This window comes from Ochotona princeps, chromosome 5, assembly GCF_030435755.1.
Source record: "Ochotona princeps isolate mOchPri1 chromosome 5, mOchPri1.hap1, whole genome shotgun sequence".
Taxonomy (NCBI): domain Eukaryota; kingdom Metazoa; phylum Chordata; class Mammalia; order Lagomorpha; family Ochotonidae; genus Ochotona; species Ochotona princeps.
In genome coordinates, this window is record NC_080836.1 from 21,171,035 (window position 1) to 21,194,918 (window position 23,884).

Sequence of the window (23,884 nt, forward strand, 5' to 3'; positions counted from 1 at the left end):
CCAATGGATATGGGGCCTCTTTCTAGTGAGGATACTAACAAGGCCATCCCATGGTAGAGTGGAGCTGTAATAGGTCTTGTTCTCCCACCTGCTCATCCTGAATGAGTTAAAACTAAAACCCAGAGAGCATGAAGGTTCCTACCAGTAACTGAATGAAAAATTTAAGACTCTAGAACATGTCTTGTGATTTTATCTTTGCTTTCGTCCTCTTAATTTAACAACATGGTCTACAGTCAGCATGTGAAACATGAATTTTCTTTGTTTATCTGGCTGGACCACATGTATATTATTTTATGTCCTTCTATTGTTCATTTAAAGAAGTGGATGTAGTGTGTTGCATTATTTAGCACCTTTCTGTGACTTGCTTACCACCAACGGGCTTAGCAATTCAACCAAACAAGCATTTGTTAAGTACTTAATTTGCAAAGTTTTGAGAATATAAAGTTGTAATAATAGATCTTGTCCTTGTCTTAGGATAGCAGCAATAGTAGATTTTCACCAAGGAATCATCATCATATCACAAATATCTATGTTAAAGATATGTGTACCATGTATGAGAACACAGAACAGACCAACTCTTTTGCCTAGTGGAGTTGGAAAAACTCAGTAATAGCTTCTCTTCTTACCTCAGCTTTGTATTATGAAACAGGGTGGTGAAAGTATGATGAAAGTGTAAACTCCTGAGTATAAAACATGCCACCCAAACAGGTGGGTTTGTGATACTGGAGTCTTTAAGCTCATGGCTATCTTCTGTAATCACCCTCATTGTAAACTGACCTTAATGTCACTGGAAACATTCTGTGAGCTAGCGTTTGTCATCATCATCATCCTGCTGGAAGGAGAAGGCGATAGCTTGGTTGAGGAGAGTGTGTGGCAAGCTGTGTATTAGAACTCTGGAGTGGGGAACCCGCAGCACTCCTGTCTTGTCAGAGTTCTGAGTGTTGATGTGCTGGTGGGAGTCACTCTTTCACTTGTTCTCAGCTTCCGGTAATCATGGAGATCTGAAGAGAGTCTTGTTTGGAAATAGCAGTTTGCAAACATGAACAGCTGTCATAAATGAAAGTACAGTGCTCACCGAATTATTCTGCAGTCAGGATTCACAATAGCCTGGGTCAAAGGACATTTCCCAAAGCACAAAAACTATGCATGGTCCAAGTCTGACATTGTCCCAGGAGGCATTTCTTAAACACACACATACAAAACAAACCACCCATTTGTGTATTGTATTTGACACTTGAGTTCTGCCTCAAACTCCTGTGCTGGGTCCACCCAAGTGGTCAGAGGGAAAAATGACCACAGGGCACCCTCTGGTGGTGAGGCAGACCCACTACAATTCATAATCCAAGTCCCTGTACCTGTGGACACCTAGAAATCTTGGAAACATCTTCAAGAACTGTGTTTTTTGTTGTTGTTGTTTGTTTTTTTTTCTTTGAAGTCCCTGATATGGAAAGACATTTCTGTCTGTTGAAAGGCTCCTCTGAGGATCTTTCTGCTGCACTGTGTGGCGACAGCCAGGTAACCTGCCATCTTCCACAAATGACTCAGTGTTGGAGTGAAAATGATGCAAAAATAGTCCCACTGCAATTCACTGTGACAAATGACCAACCAAACAAAAACAAGAACCCTCTGCTTTATATAATTCTTTCTCCACTCTTATTTGTTTCCTCCATATCACTGTCTTTGAAATTGAATTTGTGGTATTCTGCTGTGGGACAGCAAGATAATTGTAGCATCCCAAACCAGTAGTGGGGTCTCCTGTTTGTGGCTCTGGGAGCCCTCAGAAAGTACAGGTGCAAAGAGGAAGGCTGGAGAGAGACAATTCCAATGATCTGTTTTCCTCCCACCTGGACAGGGAGAACCTTGCGCTGATCGATACACAGATGTCACATCAGCTGTTGGTAGAAGTCCCTTGTGTGACAAAGGGCTGTGATCTCTGAGGTCATGACTGGAGCTGTCCTCAGCTTATTTTCTTGGTGGTGCTGTATGCTGTCTTGGCTGCGATGAAAATGAAAGGAGGTTCACACACACAAACCACAGAACCCCACAAATGCTTGGTTTTGTTTTTGGCTACAGCTGACTTGAGACACCCTAAAACTAAGGTGGTGATGGTTCCCTTGGCCGGGTGGCTGGTCTGATTTTCCTGTTTAGCCTTGGTTATCTGTATGATCCTTTTAAGCTGATTGTATGTAGCCATGATGCAACAACAAAGCCAGGTCAGAAGGTGTCTGGCGGCTTCCACTTTGCAAATCCCTAGGGCGGACTTGTGACTGTGACAGCGGAGATTTGAGACAATGGGTACTGGAGAGATTGCAGGGCAGATCTGTGGTGGGAGGGATTTGCATGCCCCTAGAGTCTTTTTTTTTTCACCTAATGACTCCTTCAAAAATCATTCTTTGGCCACGGCAAGAAATGCACAAGTAGTCAGGAGTGTGTTGCCTACACATAAGTTTTGTTGCCAACCCCACTTATTGTTTCAGCAGCCCTAGTAAGCTGGGGAGGAGAATGAGGCTGGATAGGTAGATCTATTCCTGGATGACAGAGCCTCCATGCAGTAGCAGCACGCCCAGGCAGTGCCTGAGCCCCAGAGACCTGAGACCTCAGCCTAGTCCCTTGGTGTATTTCTCTTCCTAGGCAGCTTGTAAGGATTTGCCACTGGCCCCATTTTGCTCAAGACCAGAGTCTCATTTGGGACAGTGAAGCAAAAGAGAGTCTCACAGATAGATGATGATCTAGAGAGAGGGATCAATGAAACCAGTGTTTTTCACATTTTTTAACAGCTAATTCAAGCCCAATACTTTGTAAGCACTTTGCATAGTACACATTTTATCAAAACATGCAGACCCAATGTTAGTATTTATTATCTCATTAAAAAATTATTTTTATAACCAAATTTTCACATTTTTCCATTTGAATGTTCAGACAGCTTGCTCTCAATTTCTATAGCAAATTTTCATATTGGGACATGTGTTTAAAACTCCTGGAATCATCAGAGAGACTTAGACCTGTCATGTGTGCACTGGTCCTTCGGAGATTTTCTCATTATTCTTTGGAGGAACACTCTATCCTTAAAGTTCTCACTCGGGAAATCCTTGGAGGAGTGTTATTGAAAACATTCCTGGGCCTGGCACGATAGACTAGTGGCTAAAGTTTTCACCTTGCATGCGTCAGGATTCCATATGGGCACTGGTTGGTGTCTTGGCGGCTCTACTTCCCATCCAGCTCCCTTCTTGTGGCCTGGGAAAGCAGTCGAGGACGGCCCAATGCACTGGGACCCTGCACCCGCGTGGGAGACCCGGAAGAGGTTCCAGGTTCCCGGCTTTGGATCGGTGCAACCCGGCCCGTTATGGCTCACTTGGGGAGTGAATCATCGGACGGAAGATCTTCCTTTCTATCTCTCTTCCTCTCTGTATATCTGACTTTGCAATGAAAATAAATAAATCTTTTTTTAAAAAAATTTATTTATTTTATTAAGAAGTCAGATATACAGAGAGGAGGAGAGACAGAGAGGAAGATCTTCCATCTGATGATTCACTCCCCAAGTGACTGCAACGGCCAGTGCTGTGCCAATCCGGAGCCAGGAGCCAGGAACTTCCTCTAGGTCTCCCACACGGGTGCAGGGGTACAGGGTCCCAAAGCATTGGGCCTTCCTTGACTGCTTTCCCAGGCTATAAGCAGAGAGCTGGATGGGAAGTGGAGCTGCTGGGATTAGAACCGGCGCCCATATGGGATCCCAGGGCTTTCAAGGCGAGGACTTTAGCTGCTAGGCTATGCCACCGGGCCCGAAAATAAATAAATCTTAAAAAAAAAACCCAAATCTGTGGAATCTAGCTCATCTTCATCTGCAACTGATAAGGAAGAACAGGGAAAAGTATGGGAGAGGTTAGGGAGTAAGAATTTCTTTGGGAATGGAGGTTGGTGGATTCTCCTTTCTTATCTCCAGTCAAAAAAAAAGGGTCTTTAAGGCTGAAAAATTGGTCATCTAAGAAAGGGATGTTGACAAGTGCTTTCTCCTTTAGATGCCAACTTTCTCAGCTGTGCTTTCTGTGGATGTTGCTTTTCTACTTTTCCTGCTTCCACTTTTTTACAATTAGTGTAGACTGTTTGCTAAGGACATGCACATGGATCAAGCTTCCTTTTCTTCTTTTTAAAATATTTATTGGGGCCCGGCGGCGTGGCCTAGCAGCTAAAGTCCTCGCCTTGAAAGCCCCGGGATCCCATATGGGCGCCAGTTCTAATCCCGGCAGCTCCACTTCCCATCCAGCTCCCTGCTTGTGGCCTGGGAAAGCAGTCGAGGATGGCCCAATGCATTGGGACACTGCACCCGCGTGGGAGACCCGGAAGAGGTTCCAGGTTCCCGGCTTTGGATCGGCGCGCACCGGCCCGTTGTGGCTCAATTGGGGAGTGAACCTCCTCTGTGTATATCTGGCTGTAATAAAGTTTGATGCCACTAATAAACTACGGCTTTTGACCATCAGTCAGGGTCCACGTGTGTTATTATCGGCTCCGTGCACCAAGTCCATCGCTGCGGGACAGCGACAAATGTGTAAACAGGAAACAATGAGGTTGCCTTTTCCCAGCAGTTTCTCTCTTTCTTTTCTGAGTTTAGAAACAAGTTGCAGGCTCTCAAATTCAGCATTGTTTGTAAATGTATCCCAGTATGCAAATGGACTAGGCATGCAGGTGTGCCTTGGGGAGGAGTTCATGCCTCCCTTGGCAAGAGATTCTCATTCTTTTTTTTCTTCTGTTTGCTAATTGATTAAAAAATATGTATGTATTGCAAAGCTCATTTATTGATCGAGGGAAGAGTGAAAAGGATAGCTTCCCTAATTAAAACTGATCAGAGCTGTGAAAGTTTAATTAATTGGATGCATGTCACTTCATTTCCATGTTATGTTGTGCACAGCTCTCTGCTTTCATAATTACCGTGTTGTGTCAGGGTGGCGGGTGTCTCTCTAATTAATAGTCTGAGGGAAAAACGATGCATGGGCCTGCTGAGCAGGCAGAGTGGGTGGAAAGAGAAGTCCCAGCCAGGATCGTCAGTCTCTGTGCCCAGTGGCCTGTTTCTTGCTGATTCCATTATCCTTTGTTTAGTAACTGAAGTTTGAATGGATCATCTCAGAGACTGCTGTCGACTTGGTTTGTCTCCCAGGTGTTTCTCCATCAGAGGGCAGGGATGTTAAGATATAGTCAGATATGGCAGGATGAACACTCCCTCCAGGGAAACAAGTCAACCCAAATACTTTCTCCTTTGAATTCCTGACATGCAAATCATTGCGGTCACTCCTTACTGGGCCAGCAATGGTCCAGCCAGCCAAGACTAACTGTTTGTCCAGTGTATGCAGTGAGCAGTGATGAGTGGCATGGCATTGAGTCCAGACTGTAACTTCTTCCTAGACAAGTGGCCTTGGAGAAATTACCAAAACTTTGAGTTTACAAAACACAAATACCAAGATCCTGCTACTCAAGGTGTTGTGTGGGTTAACAGGAAACCACATAAATGACATGTGTAGTAGCACTTCCTGTTATAATCCAAGGTTCATTGAGCAGTTCTCCCCTTTCTCCATAAACTTTTATTCTTTATTTGAATTTGAGAGAGTCATTCTATACAAAGGAAGTGTTTATGCATTTCATTCATCATTCAACAATCATTTGTAACTCCTGTTACTTCTAATTGGCCTCACTCCTTTGGCTTCTGCCTCAAATCTGTTCTCTAATTTGGAAACAGATAGATGTGTGTGTGTGTGTGTGTGTGTATGCCTTGCTGAGAATCTTAAAGGGACCCTATCGCCCAAATGATGCTTAGACTCTCAGCACAGGACTTGTAAGCCCTGCCCATGGCCAGCCTCACCTGCTGTAGCCTCTCTCTGCATCCTTCCTGCTGCCACCCTAATTCCTTCAGCTCAGAAATATCATATTCTCTGAAAAGCAAAAAGTGCTGCCAGATTTTTCACTGTTGGCTCAAATCTCTCTCGCTCTCTTTTGTGTGAAGTCTTCTAACCCCCTACAGTGCCATTTTCTTGTTTGGAGCCTCTTCCTGATTACACAGGAAGTTCTTTTTTTTTTTTGCTGTGTCAATAAGTTTATTATCTATCAGGAAAATCTTCATAGGAAACGTTTGGTTTAGCTCTCAGCAGCCCGCTCCTGAGCGCGCAGGAAGCTCGCCTTCTTTTGGGCTACCCGATCTTTCTTCTGGGCAAGGGACATCTTGGGACGGTTCCACCTCTTCTTCTTCACCTCTCTCTTGGGCTTCTTCTCATACACTGGATTCTCTCGTATTGCCGCGTGGGCCTTCTTATACATCTCCTCCATCATGTCTGGAGTCACATTGTTCTTATTGAGAGAACTGCTTCTTGTAGGCATCTTCATCTTCTTCCATTAGGTAGCGCATGTAGTCTGCAACATTCTGCCCCATGATGTGCTTCCGAAGTACTTCCGCATTAAACTCCTTGCTTTCAGAATCGTAGCCAGGGAATCGTTTGGTACTGTGAGGGATGGACAGGCCTCCGTCCACAGCTCCCTTCAGGGCTCCAAACACTTTATTGCCAGTGGTGGTTCTGGCAAGGCCTGCATCCAGCTAGCAGGTGAAGGCACCAGGCTGGCCGTCAACGCTTTCCACATTGTATTCATCTCCAGTCACCTCCACTTGGCCCTCATAGATCTTGTCCATGCCAAACCTATTCAGAAGCCTGCGAGCCAGCAGCAGGCCAGTACAATAGGCTGCAGCATAATTGGTCAGGCCAAGCTTCACACCGTACTTTGGCAGTTCGTGTGCATAAGCTGCACAGACTATCATATCCCCTTCGATCCGGGCATAAGCAATCTGGCAAATGATATCTCTGTTAGTTACACGAACGATCATCCTGTATTTGGGTGTGTTGTACTTATTCTTATCCTGGATCACCAAGCGTTTCCGAGCATAGTAATCAGTCTTGCCCTCTCGACTTCGTCTAAGTTTCACTTGGTATCTCTTAAAGTAGGCCTTGTTCTTGACAACTTTAACAAACCCCATCCCGCCGAACAGAGACCCGCAGCCGCGGCTCCACACGGACCTGCAGGGTGGGGGGGGGGGCGTCTCTCGTGCGCAGGCGCGGTGTGTAGCACCGACGATTACGCGAGCGACATAGGGAAGAGAGCGGCTGCTAGCGGCTGCGTGCGCGTCGTGTCGCCCCCTGCTGGCTGGAGGGAGAATGCAGGCCTCTGCCCCGGTCCCAGGCCATGGCCTGCAGTCCCCGAGGAGCCTCGATGCACACGGCAGGAAGTTCTTACACATGACGATGGTAAGTACTTCCAGTCAGGGACAGGGAGGTCCTATAGGTAGGGACCATGTCTCCCTGATGTCATTTTGTCTGGCCAGAGTGTGGTGCGAAACAAGCTTTTGATAAATAAGTGTTGAATGATGAATGGAAGCAAACATTTTCTTCATGTAGAATTGCTCTTTAATGCTTGCCTTCCCATCAAACAGTTGATTCCATATGGGTAAGGGCTGTTTCTTTCTTGTTCTATAAAACCCCCTGTTATCTGGCACAAAAAAAGGTGTTAAAGACAATTGGCACATCAGCAATTTTCTATACCTCACAGGTTTGTTGTGCAGGCAAACTGATAATGACTATCAAAATTCTTAAACATGGTTTAAAAACACAGCAAGATTATTCTTTGTTGGACAGTTATTGCTGATGGCATTATTGCCATGAAACTTCTTCTAACTGCAAGGTGTGCTCCTTGCTAGAGTAGATTTCCTGAGTAGCAAGGCCCTTCTGTATGGTGTCATTACACTTGGAGGTGAAGCGAGTCCCTAAAGTGGTTGAGAGCATCCCCTCCTACCTTGTGACTAGGAATCCTGAAGCTGTTGTTCAGTTGTACTGCAACTGATCAGCAAGAAAATCTCAGCCTGACCTGTTTTGAAAATCCGACAAGCCTTTGGATTTTTTCATATGCCATTTTCCCACCGTAGGAGCATGTACAATAAATAATACATTCTGGTAATTTTAGCAAATCATTTTATTTCCAAACACTTTGTCTAGAGTCCGATCAATATTTACACTTGTTCAAGGTTTTTGTTTGTTTGTTTTTGCACCAAGTAAGCTTTTCTCTCTTCTTGTACATGTTTGGCATTGTAGCAAATAGCAAGTGTTTTCACAAGTGTAAAATCCCCAAACCAAAACCCCACCACTAGGATTGGCAGCCACGCCCCTTCTCGCTAGCAACTGCTACAGGAAATAAGCCACGGTCACGTTGGGCTAGCTGTTTGCACTTGACTACAGTTCAGAAAATTGGGTTATGGAGCAGCAGCCTCCCATCATAGTTCTATCAACATATTTACAGGTCTGGAGGACAGGGACTATAAAGACTCAAGACAATAATTTTTAAAAAAGAGATTGAATTATTTGAAAGGCAGAATGACAGAGACAGAAGGAAAGAGATCTTCCATCTACTGGTTTATTCCCCATTTGGTCTCAATGGTAGGGGGTGGGTAAGGTTGAAACACCTGGGTGGCAGGGGCTCAAGAACTTCAGCTATCAAGCCCAGTGTGAGGTGGCCTACCGGCTAAAGTCCTTACCTTGAACACGCAAGATCCCATATGGGCGCTGCTTCTAATCCCGGAAGTTCCACTTCCCATCCAGCTCCCTGCTTGTGGCCTGGGAAAGCAGTCGAGGACGGCCCAAAGCCTTGGGACCCTGCACCCATGTGGGAGACCCGGAGGAAGTTCCTGGCTTTGGATTGGCGCAGCACCGGCCCGTTGCGCTCACTTGGGGAGTGAATCATCGGACAGAAGATCTTCCTCTCTGTCTTTCCTCCTCTTTGTACATCTGCCATTCCAATAACAATAAATAAACCTTAAAAAAGTAAAACTTCAGCCATTATCTGCTGGCTTCCCAGGCACATTAGCAGGGATTCTGAACAGAGGCAGTGTAGCTAGGGCTTGAGTCAGTACTCAGAAATGGGAGCTATAAGTAGTGACTGAACCTGCTGCACCAAATCGCTAGATTCAAAAATAACTTTGAACAGAAATGATTAACTTGTTCCAGAGATCTTCCTCAACATCAAAATTTAATATTAACTTAAAAATTCAGACCTTGAACTATTTTCTTGATAAAATTTGAATCTGACAAAAAAAATCTGTCCTAGAGTTTAGCAGGGGTGAAGGTCAAAAATCAGGGTTCTAGGTGGTCCCATTGGTTAGCCCTGTAACAGGAGGAAGTTAACCAACTTTTTGGGACTTGGGTTTCCCAAGGAGTTACCCTAAAATTCTGGTTTTGTCTGTAAGCAGCCAGCCAGCCCACAGGAATAGTCAGTGCATTGTGATATTATACCAGCACCGTGCTGGGTGCCAGGAACATACAAAAAAGAGTCACTGGCCACAGTGCAGGGCTAGTGCAAGACCTGGATTGCTTAGCTGTACGTCTCAAAACCCAGTCTCTGTGCCCAGGTGACTGGCTTGCCCATGTGGTGAGTCTGGTTACCCACAGAGCTTCCTGCTGCACATGGCATGTGGCTTTCCTATGTCCAACTCTTTACTGCTAGGCAAACACAACCCAGTTCAGAATATAGGAAAATTTCTTAAGAGCTTGACTCCCAGAAGAAGAGGAAGTGAGCAGAGCTCAGCTGTCTGCCCTCCTTGGGACGCCTTGAGTCTGTGTTCTCACTGGGACAGGGCTAGGTACCCAGGCCCCTGTGCAGAGAAGGTGGAAGCCACTGCTTCACAAACCCTTTGGGGGCAGCTGTCACCTCCACTCTTCAAGCTACTGAAGAAAGGTAACGGGCCATGTTCCCAAAGAAAAGTAGCTCTCTCCTGCAGAACTTTTGCTCTGCTTCACCAGGTGATGTGGACAGCAGTTAGGGAGTCATCAAGGCGCGCTGGAGGAACAGGGAAGCGAGGGGGCAGGGGCTAGGGGAGCAGTCCTGGGAGGCCACGGGGCACAGTCTGTGACTTGAAGATAGGGTTTGGCAAACCCTGCTGCAGCCCCAGAATCACCCGCGGCACTTGTTCTCACAGGAGCCGTTTCTGGTGCAGTAGCTGTGGCTGAGGCTGACACGTTGGTCTGCTAATCAGTTTCCAGGTGATGCTGATTCTGCTTTGTCATCCTGAGCCCAGCAAGGGGATATGGGGGAGGACGATCTTAACAAGCCGAACACGTGGTCAACTGACGTCCCCTTTACAGTACGAGTAAGCCAAGACTAAACCTGTGGGGAAAAGAAACACCCTTACAGCCCTCTGACAGTGAGGCTTTAGAAGCTTTTTTTTAAGAAGGTTTCTCGAGTGGGATTCAGAAGCTACCCTCATCTGAACCACTTAGGGCCTTTGCAAAGTTCAGAATCACAAGCAGCCTCCGCATCGCCTGGGTATAGGATAGGAGCCTCTCAGAGTCTATCACGAACCTACTGAATGAAGCTACTTTTTAGCAGGAATCTGGTGATTGGCTACAGGTGGAGCCAATAGCAGGTTAGGGGCCTGCTAGAATCGAACATGATCTGGCTCCCGAACACCTGAAACTCCAACTCATAAGTTAATAGGATGAGAGCAGAAACAAACTAGCGCACTTGTAAAGTGGGCCTGGTGTTAAGTCTTGGCGTTAGGGCAGGTGCCTTGGGGTGACGGGGTGGGGTTAGGGGGTTAGTTCTCGCGATGCTATTGGTTATAATAGCCTATTCGTGCCGCGCATGCTCTGCTTTCTGTCTCACCGCGTATCCTGCCTCGACACACGCCCTGCCATTGTCATTGCCATTCTGTGCAGGTACCATTACAATGGATACTGAATTTCGGACTTGAACCTCCAAAACTGTGAGCTAAAGAACTTTTTATTAAGTTGGTTTCCTCTGATATTTTATTGCAGTTAGGTACAACTAATCGATACAGTGTTGTTGACTTTAAAAAAAACCATTTATTTATTTTTATTGGAAAGGCAGATTTACAGAAAGAAGGAGAGGCACAAAGAAACATCTTCCATCTGCTGGTTCACTTGCCAGGTGGCCATAACAGCCAGAGCTGAGCCAATCTGAAGCCAGGAACTAGGTGCTTCTTCCCGGTCTCCCACTGGATGCAGGGTTCCAAGAACTTGAGCTATCCTCTACTGCTTTTTTCAGGCCACAAGCAGAGAGCTGGATTGGAAGTGGAGCATCTGGGACACACACCAGTGCCCCTGGGGGCTCCCTGCTGATACAAGGTGAGGATTTAGTCACTAGGTTATCCTGCTGAGTACCCCCAGTATTGTTTTTAATGGCAGGCAGGAAATGTTATTGTTACATGGAAAAGCTACACACTAGCTCATTCATGGGTGTGCCTGTGTTGGGTGCTTTACCAGGTACATTCCTGGGTGCAAAGCCCCAAGGAAGGTAGGGTAGTAAACTTTGTGTAGTAAATTTTGACAGTGTCTTTTTTTTTTTTTTTTAAAGGATCATTATGCAATGTAATGCTTTCACTTCTAGGGGAAGAAAGCATGTGTAGTTTGGGAGCAGATCATGGGTACAAAGGAACAGCAAGATGAGGAAGCAGAGCTCCTAAGAAGGTCATGAAATGCAAGTGTTGATATCAGTTTCTCAGGGTATGGGGGTGAGTGACATAAGAAATATGGCGGGATTTTATTTCCTGGCAGGCATCACTAAATACCTTCTCCTTAGAAAAGTTTTTAAAGTTTTTATTTTCACAGCATGTGATCCTCCCATTTAAAGTATACAACTCAATTGTGCCCACTAGCAACTGCAGCACTCTTCTTTTGAGCAGGTGTAGCTAACCACTAATCCACATAAATGGTGTCACACTGTGTGTGGTATTCAGTGATTGACTGCTGTTATTTAGCGTTACGTTTTCACAGTTTATGCACATTTAGCTTGTATTGGAATCCATTGCTAATCTGTCACCAAATAATATCTCATTGTATGGTCATACTGAATGTGCTGCTGATCTGTTCATCAGAAGGACATTTGGGTTGGCTTCAGTATTCACCATTGTAACTGTTCTGTAAACATCTGTGAGTAAGGTTTTATGTGGTACATATTTTTATTTCTATTTGTTAAACATCCAGGAGTGGATTTCTTGGGTTGTATGGTAACTTTGTGTGTAACTTTTAGCAAACTTGCAGACTTAGAAGTGATTTTCTTTGAGAGGCAGAGAGAGAGAGAGAGAGAGAGAGAGAGAGAGAGAGAAAGAGAGAGGGGAAGAGAGAGGAAGCAAGCTGTCTTCTACTGTCTCACTCCCCAAATGCCTACAATGATCACAAAGCCATGAACTCAATTGAAATCTCCCGTATGGGTGACAAGAAATCAATTATTTGAGCCATCATTGCTGCCCTTCCAGGGTCTCCAGGGTCCACATAAGAAAGAAGTTGGAAAAGGAGCCAGTTCTGGGAACTGAACCCAAGTACTCAGATGAGGGATATGAATGTCCTAACCACAACTAGGCCAAATACAAATCCTTGCCAGAGTGTCTCATAGGAATTACAGTAGTGAGGGACAAGGGTTCTGATTTCTCCACATCCTCATAGATGCCTGTAATTTCACATCTTTGAGCATGGCTATGCTGATTGTTGTGGATATGCAGTAGTCCAAGCCCCCTAGACCCAATACTGTTCTTTCATTATTGAGTTAGTTTGGTGCTTTGGAAGAGTTGCTAATTAGAAAATCCTAATCTGTTATCAAACTCACCTGGCAAATGCTAAAAGTGCGCCCACACCAGGTGCAGGGAGCTACCTCCAATCAAGTAACAGACTACGTGGAGAATGAGAATGCTCAGGTGGTTCTAACATATGGTCAAGACTGAAGAACAGGAGCCGGATAGTGTCAAAACGTGGTCTCTGGATTAACAGCATTGGCTATGCCTGGTGACCTGGTAGGAATGCAGTTCTCAATATCCTCCCTAGGTGTGCTGGAGTTCAACACTACAAAGTGGGGCTCAGCAATCTCTATTTCAACAAGTCCTTGCAGCAGGTTTGAGAGCCCTTTGTCCTGATCAGAGTGTCACTCCTGCCTTACATGATGTAACAAGCAGCTACCTGTTGGAATCAAAGTTGCCTGTGGGTTTTATGGCTCTGCACCCATGGGGTACCCAGTTGTCACTGAGGATCCATTAAAGTCTGGTGTCTCCTCACTGTGTGTGTGGATCCTTCCATCTTTTAGACTAAAGCCCTGTTGGCAGAACTGTGCTCTTCTTGGCTCCACATGTGGAGCTATTGACTGCAGTCAACCACAAGACAGCTGTCTTCAAGGAACTCTTAGCCTGCCCTAGAAGATTCCTATACTCAGTGTGAATTGGTCTTCTCACATGTCCAACATATCCAACTCACAGATGAGGGTGTTTAATTCCTACATTAAGAAGCTTACTCATCCTGAAGTCTCTTGGATTTGAGAGAGGGTAAGGACAGGGCTATTGAGCCTCGATATAATAGCCTTTTTCTCAAGTTACTGAGTCAGCTCCTGTTTGGGGGGCTGGAGGGGAGGATACTTCTTAGGGTACAGAAGTCCCAGACTCTTGTTGGATTCTCCTGGCCCAAATCCTAATGCAATGTCACATATTCAGCACCTGCCTTCCCGTCTTACTCTCAAATGGAACTTGTTCCTTTCTGTACAGATTTCCTATCTTAAACCCAGGCCCTGTGCCTTCAAAGTGGTTGAAGACATAGGAAAAGATCTTCCTCCTTTGCTTAGCCTTCCCTGCTGTCAGTGATGAGATGGGCCTGGCTCCCCTCTACAACAGCACGTGTCTGCATGTGGGCTCGTCCAGCTCCCATGGCCCCTCTCTAGAATGAGGCTAGAATGTTCCGTGGGCTCTGGCTTTGTCTGTATGTTCTGCTTTCCTGACCCAGATCCCCTTAGTAAAAGATTAGTAGCATCCACAGATCCTTTGAGCTGTTTTGGTTTTTGAGTCCTAAATATGTGACCCAAACTGGCTGAATTAAAATTGAAATTTTCTTGGACCTAAAAAGTCCAGACAGGTTCTGGTTTTGGCATGGATATTGTGTGTTTTCCCGCTTATTACAGCTTGATTCTTCTGTTTCATGGTGATTTGCTCTTAGGTTTTTCCTTGTAATAGCAAAAGGTGGTAGCAACATTCCCAGAGCTTATGTTGTTACTGCTTCGTTTCTCAGGGAAAAACATGAAAATCTCTTACAGTCTCATTGGGACTTACTGAATGTGATGGAATCACATGCATACCTGTGGACCCATCTCTACAGCTTGAGCAGCGTTTTGGTACTCTTGCTAGCTCTTGTTAGCTTGGGCCAATGTACTCTAGTTAGCCTAGGCCAGCTTTTGGAGTTGGAAGGAGACAGGGATTCAGGGTGGTCTTAAAAACAGAAAACTGGAAAAGCATGGTGTGTGATTTAATACAAAGTGAACATCTGGTCTTTGTCTCTGGTTCTCAGCCCAACTTACTGTCATCTGTGTGTTATGTTCTTCTGTTAATGAGATGACTCTGGGTCCTAAATAACTTCAGGAGTGTGGCTGGTCACCAGAGAAGGGTCATTATTAGATGTTGGAACTTAAGCCTTCTTCTCCAAGGAGGGAAGGCAGATTGGAAATTGGGTTCAGTCATTAATGACTAATGATTTACCCAATGTGCTGACACAATGAAACCTCCATGAAATGCCTGAAATGACAGAGTTTGAGGAGGTGACAGGTTGAACACACTGAATTACTGAGAGCATGGTATAATCTATTGAGGACATGGAGACTTTGCCTGCTTAGTCCCTGCTCCTTTCCTTGCATGTCACTGTCATTTGACCAATCCCAAGTTGCAGTTATCAAGGCATGTGAGTAGTAAGATGCCAGACTTTCTGAATTCTTCTACTATACAGTGAATGATACTGGAACCTGTGAGACTGCACATTTGTAGCCAGAGGGTCAGAGGTTTATAACTGGAAATTTTGAACTTGCGTCTAGTGTCTAGTTTTGTGGGATGGAATCAACCTATGGGGTCAGCATTAACCCTGGAAAATGTTGGAACTGAATCTGTGAGTAACTAGCTCATGTCAAGAGAATCGGTGTTGGAGAAGAACACATATTTGGCATTGAAGCAGGGAGTGACCCCTAAGATGGTCTCCTGGATATTTTGATCCTGCAATAATAAATGTTGGTGACTATAAAGCACAGGCCCTCTGCATTCATTCTTTTTGCCTAGATTTCAGACCTACTTTTTCTGACAGGTTAATTCTCTGGGCACTGCATTCAGATAGGGCATGGTCTTCTTTCCAGTCTCAAATACTATAGATCATTTGGAAAGTGGTTCAGAGTTTGAAAGAGTAGAAAGGAGTTTCATGAGTGTGACTTTTCTTGAGAGTTTGGCATCATTTTTTTGCTTTAGAATGTTCATATACTTTGTAATTTTTTAAAAGTTCATTTGCAAGCTAGAGTTAAAGAGGAAGACAAAGAGAAGAAGAGAGAAAGCTAGAGAGAGCGAGTGAGAGAGAGAGTATCACTCTACTAGTTCATTCCCAAATAGCCACAATGACCAGATGACAAGACCCGGGCCAGGCTGAAGCTAGGAACTCCTCATTCTGAGTCTCCCAGGTGGGGGCAGGGGATCCAAGCCTTTGGGCCACAGTCTGCATCTTTCCCAGATGCCTTATTATAGACCTGGATATGAAATGGGTATGAGTTGGCTCTTTTATATGGGATGCAGACTTGGAGGAAGTGGCTTAATTCCTTGTGCCACAACATGGGCCCCTGACTTTGCCATCTTGAATTTTGAGAATTTTACATGTGGATCAAACTTTGGTTTAAATGTTAACTATTGTGGTATTATTTCTATTAGGTAAAAGCTTTGTGAAAAAGTATCTGACATAGTATCGATCAAATAAATGTCAGCATATCCTTAAAACTGAATATAATGTAACCACCAGCAAATTGTGGATAGTTTAAATTTTGTTGGCATTGCATCTGGATTGCATTAACTAGACTTGGATAAAATGGCTAGAAACATCTAGAGCAACACGGTAACTGTTTTGCTGGGTGGTAGGACTGTGGGTGTTTGAATTCCTTTTCTTACGTCTTTATGGAAAAATCAGAAAATACAGAATAAAGTTTTGTCATCCTGTCTAATCTCCAGGGTAAGAACCAGAAGGTCAAGGAATTGTTTTCTTTTATAAAAGAAAAACATTAATAAAATATTGCACAGTGGTATACTCCACAGCAGTTGAATTGTTTGGGGGAGGTAAAGGAGTGAGGATTGATGGCTGCATCAATTTTGTGCTTCACGCCATTCGTACTTATAGCCTTCACTCCATTTAGGGTTAGACTTGACCTGAATCCTCTTAGGATATGGCAATTGGGGCTGTAAATCAAAGCTGGGACAACTGATCTACAAGGCCTGCCTGGTCTGCAGAGGGAAAAGGTACCGTAGGACAGTTTTTCCTGGGTGGACTCAGGGGAGGGAAAGGTCATGTTTGGTTCTCACATCTGTCCATATAGCTGTCACTACTTGTGTTTAAATCACTGCTCAAGACAGTGGGGCCCAAGAGAAGTTTCTGAGGCCATGCACATAGCCTGTGGCTTACTTGGTAAGCCAGACTGCTCAAAAACCAGTCCTAGCAAAAGAGTAAATTTGGTGATGAGGCTGGTATGATAGCGCAGCAACCCAAGCCTTTGCCTGCATCACTGGCATTGCCAATGGCTGCCAGTTGGTGTCCTGGCTACTGCATTTCCAATTCAGCTCTCTGCTTGTGGCCTGGGAAAGCAGAAGAGGATGGCCCATTTTTGGAGGGATCTCTGCACCCACTTGGGAGACCCAGAGGAACCTTCTGGCTCTTGGCTTTGAATCAGCTCAGCTCTGGCCATTGTGGCTATTTAGAGAGAGAACCAGGGGATGGAAGACCTTTCTCTCTCCCTCTCTCTCTCTCTCCCTCTCCCTCTCCCTCTCTTCTCTCTCCTCTCCTCTCTCTCTCTGTGTAACTTTGCCTTTTCAATGAAAAGAAATAATCATTAAAAAAATAGTAGATACTGAGAAATGTGTCCTGCATCTTCTCTTTTCTCTCAGTGAACGTTTAGCACCTTTTGGCCTGGGTTAGGGGGCAGGTTGGGACATCCGGTGGAGTGTCTGCTTATGTCCTGCTTCCCTCCTGATTCCAGCTTTCTGCAAATGTGCATACTGTGAGACAGTAGACAATGGCTCACTCACGTGACTGTACTCCTGCCATTCATGTGGGGGACCCAGCTTGAGTTCCTGGCTCACAGTTCCAGCCTGCCATTATCTTGGCTAGCATCTGTGGAGTGAGGTGGTAGGCTGGAGTTCTGGTTGCTTATGTCTCTGTCTCTTTCTTTCTTTTTTTTTTTTAAAGATTTATTCATTTTATTACAGCCAGATATACACAGAGGAGGAGAGACAGAGAGGAAGATCTTCGACCTTTGATTCACTCCCCAAGTGAGCCACAACGGCCGGTGCTGCGCCAATCCAAAGCCGGGAATCTGGAACCTCTTCCGGGTCTCCCACGCGGGTGCAGGGTCCCAATGCATTGGGCCGTCCTCAACTGCTCTCCCAGGCCACAAGCAGGGAGCTGGATGGGAAGTGGAGCTGCCGGGATTAGAACCGGCGCCCATATGGGATCCCGGGGCTTTCAAGGCGAGGATTTAGCCGCTAGGCCACGCCGCCGGGCCCATCTGTCTCTTTCAAATGATTTTTTAAAAAAGAAGACTTCACTTTGAGGTGACACCTGTTCCCTTAGCTCTGTCACTGATCTGGCTTTTTTGGTGTCTGACAGCTTTGATGGCACTCTTGGAACTCATCATGTGTGTCCCCACCCCCTCCCAGACCAAATGTCCATGTTTCTTTGCCTTCAGTTGTTCAAGTCTGCCAATCTAACAAACTTAACAGTAGTGGTGGAAAAGAAAAGGGCACAAACAAGGAACTCAATTCCCAGCTAACACTTGAAATTGCGTAAAAGTCCCCATCCAAGCCAGGGTGACATGCAGGGATGGCCAGCGAGACCTTTTTGTCATCTGCAGCCCACTTTCATGTGCTGAAAAGTAGTTTGTTGTGTAGTATCATTTGATGAGGGAAACACATTTCCTTGAGAAAATGATCTTGTCATGGGATTTCAGGCTCTTGTTGACAGTCCATCTTCTCCGTCCCTTCTGGAGAACTGCCATTGCTTCTCTTTTACCTTTTAAAGTAGGTAATACTTGTGAGTAGGTTCAACCACAAAGAATTACAAAAGCATGAGAGATAAAGGGTCCCCAGCACACCTCCTCCCCGTTGGCCTGGTTCAGTCCCTCTCCATCGGAGAGGGAAGGGCTCAGCCAACTGTTCTAGTGTCTGTGCTCTCAACTCCATGCACTGAGTAGTCTGTTTTCCTCCACTAGTTTGGTGGGTATCACCTGTCCCATACGTCCTTGTTCTCCTGGGTTTTGTATCCTTCACCTCTGTCTGTGTATAGGCCAACACTGAAGAACTGAGGGCAGGATTTAGACCTGTAGAAGGTGTAGAGATTCTCTTTTTCACCCTGATCTAGACTTCTGCTTCCTCCTCCTCTTATACCTGAAGATGACAAGACTGACAATTGTCTTCAGTGAGCTGTGAAGTTTATGCTAACATTCCATTTTCTGGGTAAAGGAAATGAACAGAGGTTTATGTAGTTTCCCGAAGGCCACACAGTAGATAGAATATAAAGGGCTGCAAACTCAGCCCATGGGCTCCCTGAACCAGATCTAACTCCGATACTCAATTCTTGTTCAGTATATTGTTATAAGCAATATTAATAGCTACTGTGTTACTTACCAGGCATGATGTTGTATGTCTTGAATACTTTGAATGTAGGGTCTTATTGAATACACCATCATTATTACAAAGAACAAGTGATCATCAAATTTGTTACAGTTGGAAAATGGGTTCAGGAGGGTCTAGCAAACTGATAAAGATCACACAGCTAATATGTATGGCTCCAAACGCCATGCTTAGTACAGTGATGCTTTATGCTTTTTCCTTTTCATGATCAGGTGTTCCTCCTGATTCCTTCGAGGTCACTTCCCTTCTCCAAATGGGCCCAACTGGAAACCATGATGCTAAGGGAAATGAGCCAATCCCAAAAGGTTAGATACCACATATTTGCCTTAATTTAAGATGAAATGATGTCAATATGAAAAACAGTACCTGTAAAATGTAATATTATCTCAACCTCCAACAGCCTATCTCACATGCAATAAGATATTGTGAAGTAACCAGTGAATCAACAATTAATGTGAGTCAGAGTGCATATGATCTACATCAACTACGCTCCTTAAACATGTCCCAAAGGCAAGGCACAGGAGTGGATTGGGTGTAAGGCTCGGCATGGTTGTGACTCCTCCAAACTCCCAAAGCAGTTCCACTCCTCTGACACACCTATGACATTCTCTTAACGCGTAAACACTCAGGGCAGGATCTTTGCCTACCAAGGCAATGGATAGCATGAGTTTCTATTGAGAGCGTTGATGAGAAAGTCTGCATTGGAAAGACAAGAGACGGTGGGTGAGCTAAGGAAGGATGCTTAACTCAGGGAAGTTCAGATATAATGAGAGCAGACACTGTGCAACAATAAAATGAAACAAAATGTCAAAATGGTGGATAGTGATGACCTCTGTGTGTGTGTGTGTGTGTGTGTGCGCGCGCGTGTATACAAGCTCTACAACAGAAGGAGAGAAGCAGGACAATTATCAGTCACAACTAGCATCATTTGCAATGGCTTTGATTTTTTTGGGGGGGGAGGTTTGTCTTACTTGAAACAGCTTATCTGAATATTCCAATGCCCCCACTATTGTCTCTATAGAGTCTGGAATGGCGGGGGAAATACATCTTTTCCTTTAGCTCCATTTCTGAATCCCAAACACTGGAAGGAACCTCACACCTTAGAACCCTTAACTTGGGTGACAAGGTCCTTCACAACAGGACTCCCACTCTCCGCCCACTGCCTTCTGTCTTTGTACGCTTTGACCTCCTCTCAAGTGGAACAGTTCCTATGCCCCTGGGAGTGTTCTTTAGCTCCCTATGTCTAACGCATCCTCTTCCTGAAGCCTTGGCTGCGAGGCCATTTCTAAAGCATAGTCTTTCCAAGCTGTCCTTAGTGAGTTGGGTGTTACTGGCAGTGGTTTCCCAGGGCATTCTTTCATCTCTTGGCCATTTCTGCTGGCTCTGTGACAGTCTGGAAACTCATGTGTTCCCATTTACTCTGATCTCCTGGGAAGATCACTCTCAGTTGTCCTGGGGCCTGGTACTCAGCAGCTGTCCGGAAAATGCTGGCTAATGAATAATGAAGGAACATTGCCACCAGCCAGCTGTCACCATCTGTTGCACCAATTGGCCAGTGACTTGTAGCTCTCTGAGTCTCTTCTTTGTCACCCCAACAGGAAAAATCCTTGTTCCTGAATCTGAGTCAGAGGAACTCTCCTTCCTGATCACATGCCTCCTGGGTCCTGCTTCTCAGAGGCTCCTGTCCATGGGCCAAGAAGCACAAAACAGTGTTTCCGTTTGTCATGTGGTTTCTGAAGCTAGCAGGCTGTGCTCATGTCACTCCTTCCCTCATCAAATTTCTACCTCTTGGTGCCTCTGTTTGCTGGCGCTTCTGCAGCTGTTTCTCTGCTGACTGCCTCACGGCCCTTCCCTCCCCTCTTCTGACTGCAGCACTGAAGGCTTCACCTCCTTTCTCTGTTCACTACTCCCTCCTTTCGCCTGCGAGGGCTCAGCCTTTGGTTTTTCTCCCCTTTCCATTTCTTCTCAGGTTGATCCTCGTGCACCCAATTCTTAAAGTCATCCCCAAATATCTGCTTTTTTTTTTTTTAAATTCAATTAGCTTCTCATTTTAGGCACATTCCCTCCCACAAAGTGTCCACCTCAAAGTAGGTGTTGTCTCAGGGTGGCTGGAGACTCGGGAATCTCAGACTTGGAATCCTCCTTCCCAGGAAGATCTACACCACCTGAGACCCCAAGATCAGGACGTCCTACTGCTTTGGGGTAATGTGTAAGGCCACAGATGTCCCTAGGAGGGCATCAGGAGAGCATTCACTGAGTAGCCACATATGCACCATGAGCCCCTATCACACATGTTTGCTGAACCTTCACTTGGGCAGCCACTTGCAAGATCCACGCTGCACTTGGAGGACAGGAGAGCAGGGAGCAGGATGTGTCCTCCAAGGCATGGGCCTCTCACAGTGTCCTGGTGTGCATGGCTCGAAACGCCTTCACATAGGCTGGCTGGTTGTTCACAGCTTCTGTGGCTTCTAGTCGCATCTAAATCAGCTGAATATAGGATGACTGTTAGTTCATGTATGCTTTGTGTATATTTTTGCGAATGTACTGTGTCATGATGATACTGAGATACTTGGCATGAAAAAATGATTGAATTTGAAATCTGTTTATTATAACAGTGTTAATACTACTTATCAGTGAAAAGAAAGGTGTTATTAGACTATTCCAGTATAATTTCGTGAAAACTTATGGTTGTAAAGATAATTGAAAATTTTCTATAACATTCTTATATGAACAAAGCTTTGGTTGTGGGGGCCATCAAGAATTTTAAGGGAATGCCTTTTTAATTGTTTAGACATTACAGGAGATTATTTTCAACTTATGTCTCAGGAGAATGAAGGCTACATCCTTTGCAGAAAAGTTGTAAAAAGTGTGTCCACGAGAGGCCAGCATGGTGGTATAAAAGGCTAATCCTCAGCTTGTGGGGCTGACATCCCATATAGGTGCTGGTTTTTATCCTGGTTGCTGCACTTCTGATCCAGCTCCCTGCTTATATCTAAGAAAACAGCAGAGGATGGCCCAAGTCCTTGGGACTCATGTGGGAGATCAGGAAAGAAGCTCCTAGTTCCTGGCTTCGGATTGCCCATGCTCAGTTGTTGTGGCTAGTTGGAAAGTGAACCAGTACATGGAAGATCTCTCTTCTGTCTCTCCTTCTCTTTGTAAATCTACCCTTCAAATGAAAATTAAAAAAAAAAACCTTTAAAAAACTGTATTCATAGATCCAAATTCAAATTTTCCACTTAAATATTTAGCATGCTTTTCTTGAAGTTTTGATAATTTTATATTTAATACCTTTTAAGGCATTTACATCTTTTTCTTTCCATAATTATACAAATAAAGGTTATTTTCTCTTCTCACTGACCTCTAAATTTCCTTCCGTTTACCTCAGGGTGTGATATAAATGCGTTTACTTTTTTCTGCATGCCATAATGTGAAAAGTGAGGGGGGAGTTTTTTTTAAAAAAACACAACTTTAGTCGAGTATCATTTACATGATATAGAGTAACCCCTCTGAGATTCAGTGGTTTTTCAGTATATTTATTGAGGTGTAGAGCTATCACAATTCAGTTTCGTTTATTTTTTAGTGACATCTTATTAGATACAATGTTAATGATATCTGTTACTATATTCAGGATAATATTTGCATTTTTAACAATCTGGCTAGTGCATCTATCATGGAAATTTTGGCTTCCAAAGACAAGCATAAATGTGACCTTGTCACTTTTCCTAAAAAATTATTTTGTCAGTTCTTTCTAAAGTAATTTTTTTGGGCCCGGCGGCATGGCCTAGCAGCTAAAGTCCTCGCCTTGAAAGCCCCGGGATCCCATATGGGTGCCGGTTCTAATCCCAGCAGCTCCACTTCCCATCCAGCTCCCTGCTTGTGGCCTGGGAAAGCAGTTGAGGATGGCCCAATGCATTGGGACCCTGCACCCGCGTGGGAGACCCGGAAGAGGTTCCAGGTTCCCGGCTTCGGATCGGCGCGCATCGGCCCGTTGCGGCTCACTTGGGGAGTGAATCATCGGACAGAAGATCTTCCTCTCTGTCTCTCCTCCTCTCTGTATATCTCACTTTGTAATAAAATAAATAAATCTTTTTTAAAAAAGTTATTTTTTTGTGTGCCGAATGCTAATTTACCGTGTGTGAGTATTGGTAGGCGACACATCCATTGCCCTTGAACTTTGGGGCCATCTCTTTTCATTGGAAGTATCTGAGATTCTTTCTTCTACTTACTTTGAAATACAGCTAAACAATGTGTATAGTCACCCTATTATGTTACGACACGCTAGAACTTATTCCTGCTGTCTAACTGTGATTTTGTGATAAGTTGCAAGTTTTTGTCCTTCCCTTCCTCCACCCTTTCTAGCTTCTCACCCTTGGTGTAAGGCCAATTTATTTAGCTTACCACACGAGTGGTGATACATGGTATCTGTCTTTCTTGGCTTATTTCAGTTGGTATCCTCAAGTTCAGCCATGCTTTTCCTCTTTTTTTTTTCAATAACTGGTTATTTTCTTGTGTATATATGTTCCACATTTGCCTTATCCATCAACAGATACCTGAATTATTTGCATATCTTGTCTATAGTGAATAATGCTTTAATATGCAAGTGTAGATTCCTCTTTGACATACTGACTCCAGTTGTTTTGTGTATGTACTCCCAGTAGAGGGCTTGCTGGGTCAGGTGGTAGGTGTATTTTCAGTTTGCTGAGGCACCTTCGTAAGTGTTTTCCACAGGGATTGTAGTGTTACACAGTATTCACTTTTAGAATATTTTCATCATCCTAAGATGATAGAAAGTAAGTCTTTAAGTTTTGTGAGATATGAAGGAAAAAAAAGAGGAGGGAGAGGGAGGGGGAGAGACAGAGAGACAGAGAGAGAATGAATAAATCTTTTAAAAAAAAAAAAGATACCTACAGGTGGAGTTTAGTTCAGGCTGAATTTCCCTCATGTGCCCTCAGAACTTAGCCCCATCTCTGGTTCATAGCAGGGTCTCAGTCAGTTTGTGTCTGAAGAATAACTAACTCCCAGCCCTCAATCCTCCCTATCTAAGGTGGCAAAAACTGGCTAGATGCAGGCTTGGGCATTCCCAAGCCAACCACAGGGCTGGAGCACAATCAGGCTTTCTCTCAGAGAGAGAATGAGAACCCAAGGCCAGACATGAAAGCCCTTTGTTCTTGTCTAGCT

The 23,884-nt window shown here is 44.7% G+C and overlaps 1 protein-coding gene and 1 long non-coding RNA gene across 2 annotated transcripts in view; one reads left to right on the forward strand and one right to left on the reverse strand.

Annotated features, from left to right (window-relative positions):
* Positions 1 to 6,050: 6,050 nt before the first annotated feature.
* On the reverse strand, positions 6,051 to 7,058 carry LOC101532704 (large ribosomal subunit protein uL18). Its single transcript, XM_004589369.3, is given in 2 exon segments — positions 6,051 to 6,334; positions 6,336 to 7,058. Coding segments are annotated over 2 exon segments (888 nt in total). The 5' UTR covers positions 7,010 to 7,058; the 3' UTR covers positions 6,051 to 6,120.
* Positions 7,059 to 10,633: 3,575 nt separating this feature from the next.
* LOC131480362 (uncharacterized) overlaps positions 10,634 to 23,884 on the forward strand; it is a 346,503-nt gene continuing 333,252 nt past the window's right edge. Inside the window, exons 1-2 of the long non-coding RNA XR_009245434.1 lie at positions 10,634 to 10,780; positions 11,425 to 11,540. This is a non-coding gene — a long non-coding RNA (uncharacterized LOC131480362). The remainder of the gene's footprint in view (positions 10,781 to 11,424; positions 11,541 to 23,884) is intronic.